This window comes from Phallusia mammillata, chromosome 5, assembly GCF_965637545.1.
Source record: "Phallusia mammillata chromosome 5, kaPhaMamm4.hap1.1, whole genome shotgun sequence".
Classification (NCBI taxonomy): Eukaryota; Metazoa; Chordata; class Ascidiacea; order Phlebobranchia; family Ascidiidae; genus Phallusia; species Phallusia mammillata.
In genome coordinates this window covers 5699445-5722778 of record NC_137256.1, presented here as the reverse complement: position 1 = coordinate 5722778, position 23334 = coordinate 5699445, and the positions used below count along the sequence as shown (strand labels likewise).

Genomic DNA, 23334 nt, shown 5'->3' with positions numbered 1-23334 from the left:
GGGCGCGTGCAGATTTACTTTTTGTGTAAAATTGGTACTAGTTAGAAGAGCCAACACTTTCGTGTCTAACAGTGGTTTATACCAACTGGATTGAAATTTAACTACTGGAATTTAAACTCGCAAATCGTTTGGTGTGCCATAAAAAAATTATCCCTCGTCTGGCAGCCAATTTTAGATCTGGCTCTAATATTTTTATCCAAATTTGGCGATGTTTATTTGACTGATGGAACCCAGCTAAGTTGTTCATACCAGCGAAGTCGCAAAAAATTTTTTTCGCAGTATCCTAAAACATGTTAGAAGGTTTAGTGAGTTAAATTGCAAATTGCATCAACAACATAGGATTATTTTTCAAAATACCCATTTCAGTTAAAAATTCAGTTTTGGTTTGTACTTGTAGGCTGGTTTAGTACCTCATTAGTTCAAAGCTAACAGCCCTAACATGGTGACTCAAACCTTTTGAATAACATGGCGCTCAACGGAGTTCCCCCTGTTGTTTACTCAAGGTCCATTGGTCAACACCCACTTAATAGCTACTAAGGGTCAGATTGTTAGAATGAGCACATACTGTGTTATATGTCCGTTTCTGGACAAAGCTCCTATCTGATATATTAGCAAAACACAGTTTTAGTCTCAAAATAACATTTGAATAAAATTTTATTTTGTAAATCCAAGTACGACGAAAAGCATACTTCAACAAATAAATAACATGTGGATTACAAATCATGAGCAAAAAAACAAAAAAAGCAAACATTTCCTAAACCTAACACCAAAGTTCAATTTACAATAGGTGCACTTGAATGCCACAGTGAAAAAAATATGTTACAGTCTTTAAATTTAGTGCTTCACCTTTTTCTGCACTATTTCAGTGATATATAAAATACCAAGGGCCGGTTTTGACCCTAGCGTTTTCGCTTTGTCAATAAAACACTTTTGAAAGGCATCAGCGGACAGTTTAATTTTATCACATGTTTTTGCAGTGTGCATTCGAAATAGGTGTGGTTCCACAGCAGCAAAAACATCCATACCCTTTCTTAAAAATATATCATAAAGCCAAGTGCCAGGCTTTTCCTGATTTGTCGTTGCACCCGAAAGGACACTTATGAAGTCAGCTTGATATGCACAGATACTATCATGTGCGTCATGCGACCAGTATCCAGTGAATTTGTTGTGGTCCTTCTTGTTAACATTCTTTGGCTTGCCAGGTGGCATACCCTTCTCTATTACGTCTGGATTGTATTGTTCGAAAGCAATTGGAAAGTACACTCTTTTGCCTGCTTCAGCAATTGCCCGACAGTGCACCAGAAATTGATGAGAAAACTCTTTTTCTTCATTGACTGCGATTATTATGTCTTTGGAGTTGGCTGACTTTACAGCTCCATAATGAATTCCCTTTAGAAAATCGTATTGACCTGGAAATACAAAGCAGTTATAAAACAACATCTAAAATTTTAGTAGTTTTATCCAGTCATTTAACTCACCTTCTATTTGGACTGCCTTAATGATGTTTTTAACATTGGTTTTCATTGAAATTCTATCCAAAAGTGCCTTTGCTTGCTTTCTTTCTTCAAGTTGGTTTCCAATAAATAGCATGAATATAAGTTCTATTTGATCATCATAATTTCCCTTGTTGTATCCATCAAGGAAATTTTCAACATTGGTCGATTTCTGAAAAATAATAAATCATTTGTCAAAAACTATACACAACATTATATTTTTATGTTTGTTTTTGCCTATAGTTTACATTTTTGATTTAATTATTGACAATTATCTCATAATTAGGCCAATGCACTTACATATGATGTTGGGACTATAATCTTTATTTTCCCTTGGATTTCTTTCCGCACTGAAATGCTTCTGGAATTATCAATGTTCTCGAATGGGTGGACCATTCTTACCCTAAACGTCCTGTCATAAACAGATTTAGTGCTATTCAAAGTTGTGGGCCTGACAATAAGGTCAAGCATATAGTCTGTCCCTCTCAATGAGTCTGTCCTCATATATCCATTCTTAAGGGAAACAAGTGCCCAGGAATGTCCAAGCATTTTATTTGCATTGATGTACTCCAGTCCGACTTGGGATACAGCTTTAATATCCTCGCGCCAATGTCCATTCAAAGCGACTTTAGGCTCTTCGTTGATGATATCGTACACATTGTTTTCATCAAAATAGAGCCAGCGTGTCACCTCATACATGCCTTTTGGTTTGTAAACTGGCAGTGCGTCAGTGGGCACAGTACCGGTGACACTCTCTGGTAGGCATTTAGGGCAAACCTCCTGCTGACAGGGTGGACAGTTGGCATCTTGTTGGTCTTGTGCCAGTGACAGTGACTTCTTGTTTGTTAGTCTTGTAGTACTGGCAACCTGCTCATAGACAATTCGACTGAAAAACCCGAGCAATATCCCTCCGATTATGCGAGGAATGTTTGGGTTCTTGCATTTAAGCAACTTCATTCTTCAACCAATCTTTTTTAACAGTACTGCCCATATTCAGCTCAGCAGAAACTTGTTGTTACCTGGTCATTGTTTTTGCAGCTAAACAAAAGATTATGAGAAGTTAGGTTAAGACCCAAGACTACTTCAACCTGCAGAAAAATCACGTTTACACTGCCTGAATATGTAACTACAAACGCTACAAAGCTATGAAGCATAAAATAGAACTATGTTCCCAAATCATATCAAACAGTCTTTGTTTAAATTCAGTTCAGTTGATCAACTGTCAGCTCGATGTAAAGCAAACCCAAGCAAAACTAATTTTCTCTACCTAAAAGCACACATGTTGCCGGTTACTACACAGTACACGCTGTACCGTGCGCCAGTGGTAACGGCTCGTCAATGACTACCTTCGGCAAACTAAACAACAAGAAAAAGGAGCCCTCAGCGCCCGCACACACAATAACAGCACATGCGCAAGCCAAGCCGTGCTCGCGCCGTGTTGGCACTTGCCACATAAAACTGCGTTTAGCCGTTAATTTCAAATCCAAATACTACCTTTAGGACGGATACTGACCTTCGAGTTTATCATTACTAAGTTGCCTGCCTAGTGGAGTTACTTATTCCAAGTTTAACGCGATCAATATGACAATAGGCACGTACCACTTGAAAGTCAAGAGATTGGCTCTCATCCTTTTGCTGTCGAGCCATCTGTTTGAATTTACGTATAGGCAACATAAACAGGGGCAGTAATATAAGGCCCTTGGCCCATATATTCTTCCCGACCTGTATTACTTCATACACTGTATACTAAAGGTTTTCTGTTGTCGTTTACACTTTATCCGCTTTCAAAGATAAATTTTACTGCCGTCAGACTCATTTTCTAGCCAAAATGTCGATAAACACAGTCTAAATCAGTTTTGTTAGCTACTTCGTTAAAAAAACGGTTGGTGGGGTTAATGCATGACATTTCAAAAACAAATTCACCCAAATTAGATAATTATTATTTCAGATTTCAAGTAACATTAGAAAAATAATTTCTTGTATCATCACTTTGGTACCTCAAATTATTTCCCGTAAAGAAACTTGACTGCAAACTTTTTCAAAGTACCACAAAACCGGGAATTTTGCGCTGACCACAATAGTATTAGAATTTCCGGCTTGGCCCTACTTCAGATTTGTTTTTGGCTCGAATCCTGGCGTATCTCTAACCGCGGTTTTGTTTATGGGCCGCTGTTCAGGGCGATTGCATTTCGCTTTGATAATGTAACGCTCCTTCATTTCTTGGTGCTTACACTTCGCGCTTCAGGCATTCTTCTGAGCCCCTGTAAGTCCTGGCGTGTTTAGTTAGGTGGGGGACGTGAATGCAACGATGGGACACTGGTCAAAGTCTAGGGGTCTTTTATTACAATTCAATTGAATGGTTTAATCGTAAATACGACTGGAATCACTGAACCAACTGACAATGGCTTTATCTGCCCAGTGCTATTGGTTCGCACAAAAGCGACTTTAAAATTCATCCTTGTGTCAATCTCAATGCATTGTAACGCGATGCTATTTGAAATATTAAATCTTTATGGGTTACCGGTCACAGTCAGCACCTCTCGCAAGTCAAAACCTGTGAGTTTATTTTGATTGTTAAAATTCCAGAAAGGCTTTTTCGTATTCAAGCCATATTGTCGAAATTGTTCAAATCATTTTTTATTTACCACAAGTCCACCGAAGTCCGTAAAATTTTTCGTAAGTTGACAATTCTTTAAGACAAACAAACACGTTTTTAATGGAATAAGTGCAGTGGTTTTCCAAACAATTTGTCATATTTCTCCCTTACAAACCAAAATATCGCCAATTCCTTTCCAACGAAAGTTACGAAAAAGGCACCATTCACTGCAGATACAGAAGTATTTTCTTGTGTATTATAGTATATAATATATTTCTTGTATATTTTCCAAAACTTTTCCTACGCAATTTCCCACATACCTCTGTTAGAGAAGCACTAGCTTAGCGTTTTCAATATTACCAATTTTAAGTCCTAAAAACGTTGAAAAACACTGTTCCCAGTTTTCATTCAATTACTCAAATTTTTTGCCACCGCAAGAATAACATTTTTTCGTTTCAGATCACTGAGAAATTGTCGCGGGTACATGAAGAAGCTCAAAGAAACGAAAACTCGATACGGGAGAGCCACAAAAAGCAGGTAAACCCAACGACCTAATAAGTACAACGTTTCGCAATTAAAACTAAACAAAGACAGGGAGTTACAAGACATCTCCAAATTACGGGTTGTTTCTTCTCTCAGACGACTTGAATAGACCAAGTTAACAAATAACGATAAAAGAGTCTGTAGCAAAGACAATAGTGTCCGTTTAAATGACCTGTTTTTCTAGACTTGCTATAGTGGAGACTACAATGAAAAAAAACCCTCTGTTTTTTGTTAGGCGTTATCGCTTTTTTCACTGGATAGCAAGTGCCAATTGAATGAACTGCTCTAGTTTCGCTTTTCTGTTGCTATCTCTTTTGAGTGTTTAAAAATTTTCTTCGCTCTGCACGCCTGGCGTATTGTGACGTCTAACGTACCACGTGACAAAAATATGGCGGGAATTTGCACAAACAATGTGCTTTCGACACTCATGATAAACTACTAAACCTTTTAACAATAATTTCATAAGTAATCAATCATTTCAAAATCTTGCCTAGTTTTGAGTCATTTCTAAAAAATTTCTAAAAAAAACTGTCTAGAGGTTTTCTAAAAACTGTCTAGAGGTTTCTTGCCATTAAAACCATGAACTATGTGGTAAGAAATACGTCAATTAATGGATCTATTATAATACAGTACTACAATATCACTACGCCCAACAGCTTTATATGAACTCAAAGTTGAGACACATTATTCAAAGGCTTATTGTTCCTTGTCCAATGTCAAAACCAGCTTCACACCCTATCACCGTGGCCCCTTCAAGCTCTTTTTTGGTGCAAAGGACCCCGAATGTATTTGGCAAATTTAGCGAAAATTCCCACTTTATCGTACAGAAATTCTAAAAATGTTGTGCAATCAAAAAGAAAAATATGGCATTGTACTGACAGATCTTCGGCTAGTAAATTTAGTAAACTTTGAACAGTAAACTTCAGTGAAAGGCAATGTCACCTTTAATGACCTACTTGTTTCTGCTTTTAAGTCGCAAAATGCCTAAAGCGTGTGAACTTTTTCTAAATAGTGAAATAACCCCTTTGTTAGGCACCGGAAAATTACTATACCGCACTGTAAAGCGCCACTGTCTGCAATACAAATAAATGGTCGCTATTCGATTTCTTGCGTTAAGCCAAGGGAAACTCCGCTTTAAGGGCCCGGTATAATCAATCTCTATCTATCCTAGGTGCTGGAATTTATCGAGAGCCATAAACGAGAAATTGAAAGCCAGTGTCAGCGATACGAAGACGAGCTCCAAAAACGCGACGCCGCTATGAGAAAGGCGATCGCTGATAAAGAAAGGGACTTTGACGACAAGTAAGCTTTATCGCTGCTATCTGTGGGTTTTGCCGCATTTGGAGTGCAAATTCCCCGTGCAATCTGAAATAATACCCAGGTGTAATAAGAGGACTTAAGCAATGTTAGGATGAACACCTGTTGACCGGCGCACTTACACGAATAACGTTGTTATGTTTTGCATCATTTGGTACTGTGCGTGCACCAACAGATGTAAAACCGGCTATCCGGTCAATTTTACTCAGCATCAAAAGCATTAGCACGGTTTCACATAATACCAAATATCAAATTTTTTTCATATTCGTACAATTAAAAAGTCATATGGAAGTGATCACCATAAGTTTAAAAGAAACTTTGTTTCTTCGATTGCATACAATTTAAATTTAAGTATTTAGAATACCTCGGTTAAATTTTCGGTTAATCCTGATCTTCGCCTAATTCGGACCAAACTTGAGGTACAAACGATTTGTAATTTGGTAAGGCTTTTCCTAATCGACATCGGTTTATCAGGATCTCGCCTAATTCGGACAATCGTTTTGGTCCAATCGGGCTGGGTTTAACTGAGGTCTACTGTAATTTTACACCGAAAACCTTAAACCCTAATCTGTAGCCCCTTATCTTTGTGGCTATGTGGTTTTCAAAAATGTGAAACCAATTTGTTCATTAGGCGATATCTTTATTAGGTGTGCTGTACATATAAGGACCTGTATAGAAACTGATACTCATTAAAAATGTATGGCGCGGTTTTGCGTTGATCGTTCTGTTGCTGCATTTAGACTTAAGAGCAAAGGAGAGAATGTTCGTCAAATGATGATGTCGAAAATGCAAAACCTTCTTCAAGCGCATTACAACGAAACATTGCAGGTGAATTTAACTTTCGAGGTATAGTTTTCTAGATATCAAATGTAACTGATAATAGTGCGTATTACCCGAAATTTTTGTCTTTATCAAAACGACATGTTTGACGGAAATGTTTCGACCAACCGAAACCTAATTAACTATACAACTGAAAACTCCCAGTATAGGAACACGCATAGTGTGTTCCTAGTACGTATTACGATGCTCCGGGCTGTATAATGTATTTCCTTTCTCTCCTTAATGTGGGATTTTTAGCGTGGCCTTTTTTATGTGCATTGCAAAAAACGCGGCCTGTTTAAATTTTAAATTATAGAAAATAAACTTTGATTGTTATGCACTGCTCCAAATCCAGTTATAAAAACCTGAACCAAACCAACCCTTAAAATCATTTATTCTACGATGTCTTGATAAAAACCTGTATCCATATCTTTATCATACATTTCTGACCAAACTTTTGTCACGTGACAGGTTGTTGGCACAGCAACGGGCGAAACTCCACAAAAGTCCCTCGGCTTGGAGTCGACCCTTAATCGGCTAACGGGTGACTTTAACCACTCAACGTTAGCTGACACCCTGACTAAATCAACACACCCAGATATGGTAAGTTCAGCCAACAAAATTATCGCCCTGATAAAGATTGGTCAACATTTGACTTTAGGCAATCCGCCAAGTCCTGTGTGTGTATTCCTGCTTGGCTGCGTTCTAATTAAGCACACACATCAATCACGCTGTACGTTATATTGCAGTTGCATAGCCTGAGAAGCACTCAACTGGTACCGCATGGCTCTTTGCCGGATTTTGGTCGGGAACATGAAACACTTCCACCGAGGTACGTTTATCAACTACCATGTATGCGATTATTGCGCCGAGTATCTGCGATGACAATATTTTGTTCACACATATGTCCATTCGTGGGCAGTTATGTTTGCATACGTTGTTTTTCAAACTTTAGTAGACCACGTAAATGAGTTTATTAATATCAGAATCACATTGCAACAAATTGACAGCCCCTACGAAAGGACTAGGTGTCGAATCCACCCCAGTAGGTACACGTCTCTATAACAGTCAGATTTAATTTCAAGACTGGTGTGATTAATGGTTGTGGTTTGTTAAATGATTGACTGGTAAAAATCTTGGTGTGTGTCGAAAATCAATGGTACTTTGGCAAAACATCAAGCCAACAAATGATAAGCTGTACAAAGCACACTGTTTCGACCTACAAGGTTCAGTGTTACTGATTACAAGAGATACGCTCCATTGGTTAGTGTAGCCATCCATCGGCAGTACAATTTGTTGGGAGCAACAGCCTAATAAGCCATGCCTCACTTATTCTGTTCGATACCACAATTGGGCATATTTATTGTACTACATTCCACAGTGATCTGGGATAGATAAATCGTAGAAAAGTGGCTTGTACATGCAAACTAACAAGCATTTCTTGTTCGTCCATTGTGATATGATTAGTCTGTTTTAACGAAGCAAATACCGAGAGCTGGCGTTTAACACTGTAACAACTTGCGTTTGCAATTACAAACAGCTCGACCGGCTTTCATTCCTACGCACCGGTTGCTGCATGTATTGGCACCAATAACACCCACGCAATGGACAACTTCCAGCCATCAACAAACACTTTTGTGCCTCTGACTGCTAGCGAGCGATACGGTAAAGCAACAGTGTTATAACAACTGTTACTTCCTATTCCGTTACTTTTACGCTCCCACTACAGATGCAACCCACCTGTTGGATGCAGGAGATGACGGAGAAGCTCTTCCTAACCTCTCACTGATCAGCAGCATCAGTCACAGGCAAGATTCGTTTTTTTTTTAAATTAGATCTGTCGCGGCACGTTTTGTGTGTACGTTAAGGCTTTGTTGTAAAAACACTCGGCCCTGGAGTTGGGAAGCGCGTTTTACAAAGGCTGCTGATGTTTGGTTTAACCATGAGATTGTGTTGTTTGTATTAATACCACATCCTGGTATTATAAAATTTACGAGATCGTCAACCGTTTTCTTCGCAAATGGCGTTACTTGTTGCTTTTGGACAGACCAGTACTGCTATGATCTACAACATACACGGTCACGTTTCATGTATACGTCCATAAAGACAAAACCTTTTAGCCCGTTGGATTATAGGGTGTAAACTGTAAAGGAATGCTTTGGGTTTAAATATATAGAATGATCAGTTTTGCTATTCCATGAGACATGATAAATGATTAACCTTGATTTATAATGTATTTGCTGGTCCGCTAGCTATTGGCAAAGTCATTAACAAGAAACTTATTCACACTTTTCAACCGTTTTTTTTTTTAATTTCTATTTGTAAGAAAAACGTTAATTTTATGTTTAAAAGAGACCAAGAGGTAAACGAGACCAAAACGGTTGAGAAGCTCTGCAACAAAGCCTGAGTGTTTTTCCAAATACTCCATCAATTATCCTTTCTTAATGTTGTTTTTATAACTGTTCTCTACCACAGCACTGTAGCCAGTTTAGCCAACCCGGCTGGGAAGGAGGCGGTTTTCCTACAACAACAACAACAACAACAAACGCAGCCTCACCTTGCTGTTGTAACATCGACTCAGCAAGCCACAGCGGAGGCCCGCATGTTATCCGGTATACGAATGGAGACTGAAAAAATAACGAGTTTTCCTATTGACACTGTGGCTGAGCTGAACGCCAGGTAAGACAGTGAGGCGGTTTCAAATTTGGCATTGTTATTGAATATGTTTTGTAATCACTGTTTATGAAACATCATACACCATGCTAATGGATAAATCCCATAAATTTCCTTGTTTGTTGCAAAATGGTTTTGGGTCAACAGAAAACAAGTTAATTTATCAACCTAAAAAGGTCTTCACTAACTTTTTAATCTGTTGTTTTCCCAAAGTTTTGCCACAAAACACATTAATATGATTTTTATGGCATTTATATGATTTCTATGCCAAAGTGCACGAGCATTACAAATTTTACCCAGCTCTTGGCCTTTACCGTTCTATACATAGTCTTATCTTTGTGAAAATCAAATATACCATCTTTCAGATCGACCACTTTGAGCAATAACGATTCTCAAAACCCAAATCCTGTTAACAGGGATTCCCAACTTCAACGTTACATTCAAATGGTAAGTATTCGTCGAGGTTTGTTTATTCTGTAGGCGTGACACCGTCAAGCCATTTGTGTGAGCCCAAAGTCTATATTGAACTTGTGGCTATTGAATGGACGTAAATCTTAATGAAATGGCACGATGTTATAACCACTGTAAATCTTTGTGTCAAAAAGTGTTACTTGACAGACTTAAACACACATCGTGAATGTGTAACTAACGTGCAATGCCGCGATTTGCCTTATTATGCTTTCGTTACTTTTGTTGCTATTTTATTACCCGAAGATGCACCTGCTGTGTCATACGTTTCTATGTAACAAATTTACTTTAATAAACTAGGTTTTGGATTTCTTGGTTGAAAACATGTTTAGGAAAAGCGACCATAGTTGTAAGTCGCTCCGGGTTCGTGGTTAGGTATTATTAACACGCGGGCTTGAGTCGGGCCTGACTTCACAATCTTTGTGCGTATTTTGTGAAATATTAATTGTTCAGATAAGTATAGCTAGTTGTGTATTTAAACCAATGCCCAACAACCCTAAAACGTCTTGTTTAGGGCTTGTCTATGTGATTGTTCGTTGTATGTATGTCTTCTTTATTATTGGCCTGTCAAGCAAACCTTCGGGCCTAAACGGGCTTCTGGAATACGATTCGGCTTCGGGCTTCGGCATTATACTTTTGGGTTTAAATTTCGCACCCGTTTAAAAACTCTGATACCCATAGTGTCAAATTTGATGCAAACGGCACAGTGGACCTAAAGGTTAAACGTAACCCACTGAGGATAGCCAACAAACATACCGTGGCTTGCATGAGTGTTTTCGTTGCATGCATACAATCCAACCGAGCAAATTTGTACAACCTTTATCCACTTGAATCTGTCAACCCGCGGTCGAATGACGTGGAATCCACTGCTGTTAATCCAGTTAAACAACGCCTGATACTTCCGCTTATAAAATTACAGTAAAGGTTATCTAGTTGCCTGGTGACCATTAAAATACTGTTTGATTTTGTTGACCTTCCCTGCAATAGTGTTTGTTCGTAGCTGACAAGGCTTATGCTTGTTTGAGAATGACAGTTTTACCGCTTTTGGGCCTTGAGATTGTCCCTAAAAAAACTGTAAGTCAGAACTGAGTAGTACTCCTATACAGAAATTCCATAACTTTCCCACAGGCTACACCAGGGATGGGGAACCTTTTTGTTTATAAAGGACACCAAACGGTTTATCGACACTCGTTAAGTACGCACAGGCTATTTCCCAGGCCAAGGACAGTGGTGTTCAAACTTTTTGACTTACAGAATGTTCAGTTTGCTATTCTCACATAGAGTTGTAGAACTTACGGTACAAGCTAAATAAAATTCCTCACTCCATTTCCACCTTTACTATAACCAGGGTTGCCATCGACTTGAAACCAAAAATAAGGACAACCAAAAAATTAAATTTTTATGCGAAATAAAACAAACGTTTTTGAACAAATCTTTGCATTTATGCGAGCTGTGACATATCGTATGCAATATTTTGGCAGAAACAATCTGTTCCAGCCACTCCTTGTTCGTAAAAATACTTCGTGCATCTCGCAACAGCTCAGGTCTAGGTTTACTTTTACTTGTAGCAGGGATTTGCCCAGTAATTAATGAAAATAAGACAAAAGAAGGACTCAAGTCAAAAATAAGGACATTTCTTAGAAATAAGGACAATGAACTTTTCTAAGACATATCCCTTGAAAATAAGGACAAATCTTAGAAATAAGGACGGTATGGCAACCCTGACTATAACATTCAGGATTTAATTGACCTTTAAACTCGCTTGTTAAATATCAATGATCTAAGAGCAGCTTGTGACATCACAGACGAGCTTAAGACATTCGATTATGCGCAAACAATTGTTCTATTGCAACACAAGTAACCTCGGGCTCTTGGTAATCCAACAGAAATTGCTTTGGGCACCACTATGGGACCATTTGGCTCTAGTTGAAATCGCTACCCTGGAACTAATCAAATAGTAGTGTGAAATAAAGGTTAAAAATGCGTTTCTGTCTGTTTTTCAGTGCCTTGTCTGTAATATCAACATTCTAAAAATGTATTTTGACATCGCAGGCCGCACTTAGTGCCCTAAAAGGCCGCATGTGGCCTTTAGGTCGCATGTTCCCCACCCCTAGGCTACACTATAGGAATACTTGACCTTGAAGGTAGCTCTCATAAAAAGCGTTTCGTTTTAAAACTAGTTCGACGTTACACAGTTAATTCATACAATACTAATTGCTTAAAACAGGGGTCGGCAGCCTTTTTTGCACTAGGACTGTATCTAAATTGAAACTTTTTCTTGTTCAACAATGAAAGTTTTTTTACAGATCATATAAGTTAAATATTTAAACTTGTCAGTGCTACCGTATGCACGGATTGCATTACATAAATCATCAAAATATTTAACCTGAAAGAGTATACGACCCAACGAACTCCTCACGGACCGATGGTTACCGAACATTGGCCTAAAACATAACAATGCGAAAGTGTGGTAGCGTAAATAGTTTATACTTCTGGGGCTAGACAAATGTAAAGAACATGGCTAGACAAATTTCCATACAGTGTCAAATTTAGAGACAATATGGTTTGATAGGGTGAAGTTGGTAACAGTGTTTTTTGTGCATAGCTGCTCGAGAGACCACCCGGTGATCCACTTAACAGTTCAAAGTTGAACCAAAGCAAACAGGAAAGCGATACACCCATGATTCAGCAAAGAGAAGAAAACAAAGAAAACCAGTCAACCCTTTCTGTCCCGACGTCGAACGCACTGATGCAGCTCATTAATCAACACGTGCATGGTACAAATTGATCCCAAATGATAAAAGTAAAATACAATCAACCTCGTTTAATCCGGTCCCGTTTGGACCAAAATTAACTGATGTCGATTAGTTCAATTTCTACCACATTACGAATCATTTGTACCTCGAGTTTTGTCCGAATTAGTCGAAGATTAACCGGGGTTTACTGTAATACAGTGGTTCCCAACCTTTTTTCACGAATCCCTGCCTAAATAGTTGGAAACATTTTTATTTCCCTCAAGTTTTATAATTCCTCTCTTGGAAGAACTTCCTTCCCCGTTTGGAACCACTGCTCTTATGCGTAAAATCTGCACCGTCATGTTACCAATAATGGGTGGTTTCGGTTCAAATCAGGTGAAGAATGTCAAGGTTTCCTGTTTTTTCTTGCAGCTTCTCCGGACCTTGTCCCAGTAAAGCAAATCAACTCGGGAATTTCGGTACGACGTGCCACCCAGCAGCCCGTAAACACGAGGTAAATGCTAAGACCTGAAGTACTTTGAGTTCACTAAACATCCGTTTGAGGAAGAGTTTAATGCATTGCTGAAAGAAGTTCAACACTACATTCGATGAATAATAATTAACATCAGCTATGTCGAGATTAAAGTTTTCTCACAGTCTTAAACCTTATTGACTTAATTTTCTGTGTGTTCCAAAAGTTTATTGTTTTCCGCGGGTGCTTTTGTACAGCAATACAGCAAAACATCAAGTAAATAAGATGTAATTTTGTTGGACGTATCAATGATGCTAACAAAGCTACATTTTAAGTTTGACAACACCAATTTCTTGTTAGTGATACATTAACGACACAATTGAGAAATGCAGTATAACGACAATGCCCAATTGTTCCGCTGCTTTTGGCCACTAATATTTTGTTGTTACGATTATGTTTAAACCCTGATGGCGATAAAAACTTTTTCGTAGTTTTTACTACTTGCTTTACTTCTGCAGTCAGCGATGCAAAATCGAGTTATAGTAACCATTTGTCAAACTGGAACAATTTAAGGCAGGGGTGTCAAACTCGTGGGGTTCGGGGGTCACATTGCAGTTTGGAAATTATGCCGAGGACCGCATGTGATTTTTAATCTAGTTTTGTACACTTAAACAACCTTTTCGCTACGACGGCCGCATCGCATATCCTTCATTCTCCAACAGTCGCCAATTACCTGCTGTTTTTTTTGTTTTAAAGTTACAGATGTAAATAAATAAGTTTATATCATATATATACCATCTATTGACGCTCCAAAATCCCAGATCAATTTCCAACTTGATGCAAAGATTGAGCTGCACAGTATGAAGATCAGTCTTAACTGTTTATTACGTTGTAATCTATATTGTGACGCTTTTGGTACCTGTTTTTTCACTTTGTTTGCACACAATATGCGCACAAAAAGTATGTCGCATATGGCTACTAGGCTGCTAATACTCTTTTTAGTACCACAAAAACTGTTTGGAGCAGTTTAAAAATCAAATTACTTATTTACATCACAGTCGCCAGTATATATATTTTAATGAACATGTTCACGGTCGCACAAACTCGTCTCTGCGGCCGCATGTGGCCGTACGGCCGCATGTACACCCTTGACTGAAACTTAACGGTTTGAGGAACGGTTTAATTACTATCGTTTCTATTCATAACATATGTCTGTTTAAATAATAGCTTTCACTTTAAAAAGCAGGAAAAATGTATTATAATTAGATAAAAATCTGACAAAATACCACAATTGTTGTGACTTGTTCGTGGGCCGCTGCTTTTCTAAGAAACTTTTTTTTTCTTTCTGAAATAATAATCTGTGTAATACTTTTCCCTTTTAACCTTCACACATTCCGTCAACTTTTCAATTTAAGCCATTGTTTGCACCAAAAATTTCCATCCTACTTTCATTACAGACCTGCGTTGCCAAGTTCCAAGGCGAAAAGCAAGACTGTGGTTGCCGGGCAACAGCCAAAGCGGGTAAAGCCCAACGTTCATTTCGCACAGGAACTTGAAATTCCTGCTATTTCCCGTGCACCAGTTAACACAACAACCACGCCTACTCTCCCTGCTCCCGTGGATGTCTTTAGTCCAGCCCAGGTGAAAAAGATGTAAAATTTATAGTAATATCACTGTTTGTCACTTTTTCATTTAGTCCGTTTTTTGGCGAAGTTTAAGCACAGGGCGTTGTACAATCGGGGTCGACAATTCCTGACTGATGCGCTTGCCAAGGATTTACATTGTTTGTTTTGCGTTTGTTATTATGTAATTGTTCTAAAAAACAGTCTACATTTACACATATGTATGCTATATGCTTTCTAATTACTGTAACTGATGTCTGTTTTTTTTTGGCAGGGTTCAAACACATGGCGTTGTACAATAAGGGCCGAATCTTAATATTGTCTGACACGCTTGACAAGTATTTGAAATGTTTTTTTTGCGTAGTTGTCCCAGGCCTACATGTTTCTAATCAGTAAATAAAACAGCTCACACACACACACCTCTATTACATACGAAATAGTTGACACACGAAGTCACTATTATGTTGACATAACGGGTAAAATGCCACGCGTGGTTCAAACAATTTGCGACCCCTGTTGTATAAATACAAGTTTCGATTCAGACTGTATGCCATCTGAACCAAGCCACTGGATTGCTTGTCAGCTATGCAAAATATTTCGTTTCCAGATTCGGTTGATCTAGTGCACCACCTTGTGGAAACATTCCGACAAAACTAAGTTAAACTTATGTTGTTTGGGTACATAGTCAATAATTTCAACTATATTTTGTCGTAACTTTCTTTCCCACAAAAACAAACAGTATAACTATGTCAAGTTAATAATACTTGATGTATATTTAAAACAGCGTAAAAAGTCATGTTTGAGTTGCCAAGATAATCATATTACTAGTCGAACTGGCGATCCCCTACTACGAAGCTGAGGTATAGCACAAAAGGCTGACAACGGTGCTTGTAATTCGCATTTCGGAGCCTGTGTAGCTCAGTTGGGCACCAGGGCCATGTCGTGAATTCCAGCACGGGCTAGATTTATTTTTCTAGTCTATGCCTTGCCGTGTGTGGGACTGCATGGGTATGCTATAAAGAGACTTGAATTGGTACAACGCTCTCAATAGGATTGGTGTACTGCTGTGTTTGTTTTCTTTTTAGGGAAACAAACACAATAACCAACTTAGCTATTTTTTCGTATATATCAGATGGGAGAAATCTCACGGATGCTGGGCCTGTACACCGCTAACGACACACCGACTGGCGAAACGAAGTTCGCAGCTGAACAGCTTCTCCATTACTTGCGGGACAAACAAACACCAGCCGTTGTGACTGTAAGTGCACCGCACGTCATTCACACTTTCTGATTATAACCGCGAGTACTCAAGAGATTGCAACCACGTGTAAAAATATGCAACTTTAAAGGGTAGCACTAGATTTCCTGTGAATAATATCACGCTTCTGATTTGATTCAAATAATAGCTGAAAAAATGTTTTTTTTCTTACGGCTATGATTATTTCATGGTTCCGCGAGTAATTTTGGGCTCAGTCAATGCAAAAAAGATCCATTATTTTGCAAGCCAAATGAACTGAGAAGTAATAAACGAATATATTGTTATACGTATACATTTGGTTGTTTAGCGCCCCAACGTGGCCTACATTTGGGTCGCTTCCCACTATTTGCAGACCCCTGGCCTTATTTACTAAATAAACGATTTAAAAAGCGAAAATAAACATTATATTATTCTAGTAGATTTCCCTTCCTTTAGCTATAAAACATTTCTGCATAGATACGTATAAACCAGCGGTTCCCAAACTGGGGTCCGCGGTCCTTTAGGGCAGTGCTCCGCAACCGCTGTGCCGCGGCACACTGGTGTGCCGCAAGACGATGCTGGGTGTGCCGCCGCAAAACCGTAACTTTTTGTTTTAAATTTGTTTTTGTGTATTTTAACATTATAGCAAATGATACAGTAGTCTACAACATCCAACTAAATTTTATTCCAACTTTATTCGTAATGGCTAGAAATAAATGCGACTATTTAATCGTATGATGGAAATAGTTCCTCCTGTTGAAAATCAGCAATTCCAATTGTTGCGTCAAATTTTTCAATTGTGTCGTAATTGCATGTATATCTGTTTATTGCAATACAAATGTTTTTTGTACATTAAATGGCATGAACGCACAACATAAGCACATAATATTTTTGTTCAAATTACTTTTACAGAAGAAGTTCCAATAGTACGAGTACGGCCCTTTACCAACGCAAAATATGTTTTGGGCCCTCAAAGAAGTTTAAGACCCCTTGCTTAATGCTCTTTTTAGTCTTTCGAAAAATTATCGCATTTTTTGGTTCGGGTGTGCCGCCGAACATTTAAGCTTGTATGATGGTATGACGTGCGTGAAAAAAGGTTGCGGAGCACTGCTTTAGGGGTCCGTGAGGCAATTTTAGGGGGACCGCGAAGCGGTTGAAGTAATTCTATAATCTTATTTGGCGTCAGTTTGTGCCACTAAATAAGTTTAAAATCAAAGTAGAATTGAAAATCGACTGTCTCAATTGCTAAACAATGGCCTTTATTGAATGACAACTATCAACAATGCAATTGTTCGCGCACAATCGTAATGTTTTTTGTCCTGTTTGTGATGTCACATGCTGTCTTTGAATGATTGTTATGCACAATTTTGCATAACTGGCTAAAATCCTGCAATCAACTTTCGTTTTTATGAAATACACATTTAGGCTTAAGGACCGCTAGCCCTCGAAATAATGGCAAAGGGACCGTTTTGAAAAAAATATGAAAAAGTTTGGGAACCACTGGTATAAACATTCCTTGAACCGACTATTTGAGCCTTATTGCTATATAGCTTGTTAGCAGTAAATAATGATTAAACTTTCCACAGAGCTCTGTGCAGCCGACGGTGACTTCAAGTCCAATGGATGCTCGACGGATAAAACTTCAAGGCAAACAACAGGTACAATGTTTGTTTTAAGGTTTGGCGCAAAGAGGCTAAAATTACAATTTTATTTCTAGGGGGCGTTCAAAGAGCCATCAGCTCTGGGCAAAGGACGAACAACACCAGCATATGCGTCTCCGGGCAAACCTTTTCCAGCTTGGAAATAAATCACTTTTTTAAGAAGTATTTATTGCAAACAACTAACTATCACTGTACAGATACATGGCGGGAAATATTTTTAAAGTGTGGTGGTGTTTTAAAAAGATATTCTCGTGTAGCGCTTTTTACTATCGCACAGATAAACCTTGTATTTTTATACTTAGTCGTTTTGCGGATATATTTTTTCACTCTGTTTTTGTTCCGTCTTGCTGCTCTGGTGTTTCTGTTGCTGTCTGATCTCGTAATAAAACACATTAGCGTGTAGAAATGAATTTCCATTGTTTTACCAATGATACGTTGTTAATTCGAAGTCATGTTTTTTATGTGTGATCAGATTTTAGAATAGAAAGAGAATCCATTGGTCGACAGAAACCTGTTGCAAAAAACACATTTTTCCCAACAGTTTGAGAGACAACGGAATTCCCAACACCATCCTCCGTTTCGCAACTAGTTAGGTCAATGACTACAATAAATAGCGTAGGGACGTGAGACGACAGGATAACTCAAAAGTTTCGACGATGAAATTAAAATCGGATCAAAAGGTTCGAAAAACCCAGTTTGAAACTGGAATATTTCGGCGAAAACCGGATTTGTTTTCAATTTCTTGATCCCCAAATACCGAATAAAACGGAAAGGCATAGCCTTAGGTTTTTTTTTCAAAAATCGGGTCCAAATTTGTTGTTATCAATTCCGGTTTAAACCGGTTTGGAGGTTCGGTAGCATGCAGAAACCGGCTAAAACCAGTTTGAAACTGGAATATTCCGGCGAAAAACCAATCTGACGAGTGCACAATTGTGCTATCCGGGGTCTAGGTCACGTCTCACATGTCGGGAGAAACTATATAAGCTGTAGAGCACGGCGAAAGTTTTATGGTTTCGGCAAACAGCAGAACTGGAGAGATGCAGTGGTGGGATTCAGATTTTTGCCATCTGGTTCTATCACAAAAGTCATATTTTTCAGCCGGTTCTGTTACAAAAAGTCCATTGACAGTAACCAGTAATGCTAACCGGTTCGCTGATCTCATAAAATTTCGTGAGACGTTTCTATAGAACCGGTGCGAACCGGCTGAATCCCACCACTGGAGAGATGACTTCAAAAGTTAGGGAGTATTATGTAGGTGCGACGACTTTGTTTAAATGTACTGATTTCTCACACAAATTCAAGCGGCGTTACACTATATTACTGTAAGTGCGCAATGAATTTGGCTGCTAACCATATATTTAATACAATTAACTTTCTAAAATGGAATTGTGCCCTCTACTTTGTCGCGCTTATAACGTCTCAGCGTTACTTAACTATTCCCGGCTTGATCCTTTAGATTTGGACTTTTCGAACTTTTAGACTACATTTAGAGATATGACGTCAGTTGCAAAAAAATGGGGCTCCAAAAGTCAAAAAACTACAACTATGACACTAACGGTGGCCCCGTGTGTTTATATACGCAAATCAGTTTGTTGCTTTAAATCAAAATTTCTTGACTGCTTTTGCCTCGATAACATTTAAAATAAAACACTGGACCAAGGCAAAGTGCATTATTGCTTTTTTTCTTGTTGTTTTTACAGTTTTATGTTTGGCAAGTCTCGACACTGAACGCTGGTTTGTCAAATCTCATAACGTTATCCCGTTCTCGGTTTAACCTCGTCATTGTCCGGGAGAGCAGCTGGCCAGAATGGAAGTTTTCATATTACTCGTCAGTCTTGCGCAGAAATTTGAGTTTCTTTCTGACCCTGAGACGGGGGAGTTACCCGATATGGGTATGTCATCCTATATTCCACTTCCGTTCTAAACCATTGCCAAGAAACGATAGCACGCTGCTCTGTGCTGTCCCTGGCGATTAGAAAGTTATTTGTAATCTTACGATTTTGTTTGAATTAATTTACGCCAAATTTTTATGCAAAAATCTTTGCTGATTAACCTGGCAAAAAGTATGTGTGTTTGAAAGTTGTTAGCGGGTCTCGAAAATACAATCTGAAACCCGGCCCACTTACACCTATGCTGTCTGTACATAATATGTGTACTTGTTACTGTATTGCGTTCTGTGTGTAATTGTTTTTATTTTTTTCTCAAACTAGCCCCGATATATACATGCACATGGTTTTGATTTGAGACAGGCATTTGCTCTCAAGTCAAACAAACAACAGTTAAGATGTTGCAATCATATGTGTACTATGGTAACAACTGTTCCTTTACCAGAAATGGACGTTTTGGCGGCAATTTTAAAGGCGCCATTATAAGTAGGGCTTGGTCCGATAATACTGCATCGGCGCCAATACCCGATGTTATGTGTGGTATCGATACTCGTCCTAAAAACGATTAAATGCGCTTTAGCCTAAAGTTTTTGTCACAATCTTTTGCATAAAGTTTACACAGACTTTTGACTCAATCGCCATCAGTACATCACAATTTTGTTTTTGAAAACTTACGAGGAAGAACGATTTGTCGAATCAGCCAATTTAAGAACGATTCGTTTTTTCGGTAATTCGTTATGGTGAGATAAGAATGGGCGTTTAAAACAGAATTAAAAGTGATTCACGGTAAATGTGCAACATCCAAAAGTGCCTACAAACAACACACCTTATATTTCTTTAATGTTGGCTAAAGAAATTGATCAACAAATGTAATTTTACAGTTTTTGATTGCAATCAAGATTTTTAAAATAAATAATGCTTTTTTATATTTAGCCACCAAAGTATCGGATCGCAGTGCTTTGTTAAAAAAATTGGGTACTGGTATCGGATTGAAAACAGAATTGGATGACTGATAGGCTTACTTGATAAATTGGATGGCTGATAGACCCACATGATAAAACTATGGCTGCAAGTTTATTATTAAAATATATTTAGTCACATTAGGAAGCTATTTGTAACAGTTTTAGAAAGAAAAACTCATCAATATAATTCAGGATGTAAAGGAAATATGATTAGCTAACTTTTTTATCACACCAGAGCTGTTGAACACCAAATTTCTCGGTTTTTATGATGCTAAAAAAAAAATAGTTTTCCAAACTCGACACGCTTGAGCAAGTGCGGCTACGTCACAACCAATCAGCTTTCATGATTCTTCCGCGGCGAAGTCAATCCTTCTCTTGTAAAGTCATTTGGTTTGTGGAGTTGGTGACGTGTGGAGGTGAGTTTCAATGTGATTCTTTGTTGTAAAAGTTAAGTTACTTATTGATGTATATCGCCACATGTAATTGTGTAAAGATAATGTTTTGACAAGTTTGTGTGCGAAGTAAAGTTTATAAATTTTCTGTGAATTGCTATTTACAGTTATATATACAACTAATTGCGTACCTATTCTTTGCGTCATTAGGGTAAAAAATATTGTGAAATAAAACTTGCATTAATACTTATATTTTGCAGCAATCATCGAAAGTAATTCACCGCCAGACGTTGTGGAGAATTCCTTTGCCGTCAAGTTCAGGTAAAATTAAATAAACATGTTTAACATTTATTTTTGTGTTGTTTAAACTGGTAAACAAAGTTAACTAGGCTGTCAACAACAGAACCAACTCACTACAGTGTTAACTGTAGGTGGCAAGTTTATCAACGCACGCTTTTCTGTGACGTAACAGAAGCGCTTTTTCTGGAGGCGCTGATTTAGAACATCGCGTCCCGCGCGCTTTTTTGCCTGTAGAGGTTTTGGCTTAAGTATACAAAGAAACCTTTGACTACAATGATTTCCCTAAATCGTGGTGCCAATGTATATGTCTGTAATATACAATGAAAAATGTGTATAATCTATAATATAATGTATTTTTTGACAGATTCAAATCACCTCGTCTGCTCAACGATTTCATTCACCTCAATTCTCGTCCAACAACCAACATTCCTCACCTTCACATTTTTCATTGTATGTAAACATAGGAGTCTGTCGTGGGTCAACCGGGTTTGCGGAACTGTTAGGCCTAACTTAGGCTAACTGGCGCTAGGATGAGTGACCTGTTCTTTGTCCGAGTTGGACCCGTGAAGGAAGTCTTCCTCGGTAAAAGAAGGGTCCAAGTCGGTAGGAGTGCTACTATGTCAGCAAGTTGGCGCTAGGGCTACAACTAGAGTGGCACTCTTTAACTAAGGATAGGCTAGGTAACATAGATGGGGTACGTTTGGGAATCGCGCGCCACGTAGGGACTTTAGCTTAGAACGATTTTAGCTAGGTGTGGCGCGTTGCTAAATGGCTTTAGCTAAAATAGGGTGCGCTTAGAAGCACGGCCTGGGCATGGCCTCCACCGCATTGCATTGGCCGCGGTGCAGACGACATGGAGTAGGGACACCGCTATTTCCAATGAAGGTCCAGGCTCGTGGACCAGAGGAGACCGGCTTTGCATATAGCCCGAAAAGTTTCGTGATCCACCCTGGTAGGGCGCAAACTGTTGTTAATTCTTTCCCCAGCCTTGCGTTTGCGTAAAACATTTGGGTTCTTGCGGGGGGACTCGGAGGGCAAGGGGCAGTGATATAATTCTGATCAGTTATACGCTGTAATCATCACTGAACCCTTCAAAGAAACTTTTGCGCCTGTCCTAACTGTAAAATTAGGGATGTTGTGGATTTTTTTCGGGTTTTGACCAACTTGTTTTGTCCATGCTTGTGCATCCGTTTCAAAGTTTTCTTCACTAAGAAGAGACTGCGAATTGGATATCAAGCATGTGATGTTAATGGCCTCGATATTCGTACTAAATAAATTATTATTTAAAACGGCGCTAATTTATTGCCCCAATGCCCTTGTTTGCTGGTCAAACCCATTTTTTATTCGTGGATTTAGGCTAACTTACTTACAACTTAATTCAGTTCCGTATTCCTGCTTGACCCGGCCACCCAGTCATTATGGGGCAGTGGCATTTTGGGTGGTTGTAAAACACAACAGACTCACCTTCTACTTTTCTAGGCTAATTTGCGGCGGTTGTATGCAGAGCAGTTAGTCGAGGCGATTTTGTGTACTTTTACGTCGGCCGAGCAGGGACGATGGCGGTTCCAACGTTTTTTTCAGAAACATTTTTCGATTCCCGAAGCATTCTCACACCAATTGCGTGCGAGAGATCAACGAAGATTTCATTCACCGATTGCTTGCCCTTATATTTTGAGCTTGCGTTTTCCCTCTTTCATCAACCAAAATGTGTGCGAGTCCACTTTTTCTATCCTTTTATTTCCCGTTAGTAAGACCAGTTCTTGGGGGGTGTTGTGCCTTTTACATCAGCCGACAGGTTCTTTATTATATTGTTGTGTTTTTGTTTATTGCTCGTCGCTCTAACCACGCGAACCGCCGTCGTCAAGTTAGAATAAGCAGAAAGTTAGAAGTTAACCCGGAAGTCCGTTTTTACATTACATTTCACTTTTAAACGTTGTTTTATGCTTTTCAGATTCAGTGCCAAATATGTGTTCTTATTTGCCAAACTTGAAAACAATTTGAATTGGATTTGTTGTAATCTGATTCTTGCATTCCAGGTATTTTGTAATTTTGCAATATTAACAAACCAAATAGTTTTGTTTTTTCAGGTTTTTCTGTTTTTCAGGTTTTAATACATTCTTTGTTTTACAGGTTTTTCTGTTTTTCAGGCTTTAACATA

General features: G+C 38.6%; 2 protein-coding genes and 1 long non-coding RNA gene across 4 annotated transcripts in view; 2 read left to right on the top strand and 1 right to left on the bottom strand.

The window, feature by feature from the left end:
* LOC145227674 (uncharacterized) overlaps positions 1-18046 on the top strand; it is a 35454-nt gene extending 17408 nt beyond the window's left edge. For both annotated transcript variants that reach the window (XM_080092559.1, XM_080092558.1), the window contains 15 exons: positions 4549-4626; positions 5804-5934; positions 6690-6777; positions 7240-7371; positions 7518-7600; positions 8309-8433; positions 8498-8576; positions 9244-9447; positions 9807-9888; positions 12515-12686; positions 13077-13158; positions 14574-14757; positions 15871-15996; positions 17562-17633; positions 17693-18046. In XM_080092559.1, the coding sequence (XP_079948685.1) occupies positions 4549-4626; positions 5804-5934; positions 6690-6777; positions 7240-7371; positions 7518-7600; positions 8309-8433; positions 8498-8576; positions 9244-9447; positions 9807-9888; positions 12515-12686; positions 13077-13158; positions 14574-14757; positions 15871-15996; positions 17562-17633; positions 17693-17782 (1728 nt within the window). In that variant the 3' untranslated portion in view covers positions 17783-18046. The remainder of the gene's footprint in view (positions 1-4548; positions 4627-5803; positions 5935-6689; positions 6778-7239; positions 7372-7517; positions 7601-8308; positions 8434-8497; positions 8577-9243; positions 9448-9806; positions 9889-12514; positions 12687-13076; positions 13159-14573; positions 14758-15870; positions 15997-17561; positions 17634-17692) is intronic.
* Positions 637-3299, bottom strand: LOC145227677 (chondroitin sulfate N-acetylgalactosaminyltransferase 2-like). Its single transcript, XM_080092562.1, has 3 exons — positions 1794-3299; positions 1479-1665; positions 637-1409 (listed from the first exon to the last, which is right to left on the bottom strand). Exons 1-3 carry the CDS (start codon positions 2448-2450, stop codon positions 835-837), a joined length of 1419 nt encoding a protein of 472 aa, XP_079948688.1. The 5' UTR covers positions 2451-3299; the 3' UTR covers positions 637-834.
* A 2781-nt stretch (positions 18047-20827) lies between the features above and the next one.
* Positions 20828-23232, top strand: LOC145228179 (uncharacterized). Its single transcript, XR_013860035.1, has 4 exons — positions 20828-20900; positions 21137-21197; positions 21541-21626; positions 23128-23232. It is a non-coding gene; the product is annotated as an uncharacterized LOC145228179 (long non-coding RNA).
* Positions 23233-23334: the final 102 nt, after the last annotated feature.

Excerpts from the sequence above, each read along its gene's own strand:
- LOC145227677 (XM_080092562.1), bottom strand. The coding sequence starts at position 2,450 with ATGAAGTTGCTTAAATGCAAGAACCCAAACATTCCTCGCATAATCGGA. Across the intron at positions 1,666-1,793 it reads TTATAGTCCCAACATCATAT|AAATCGACCAATGTTGAAAA; the intron begins GTAAGTGCATTG and ends ATTATTTTTCAG. Across the intron at positions 1,410-1,478 it reads TAAGGCAGTCCAAATAGAAG|GTCAATACGATTTTCTAAAG; the intron begins GTGAGTTAAATG and ends TTGTATTTCCAG.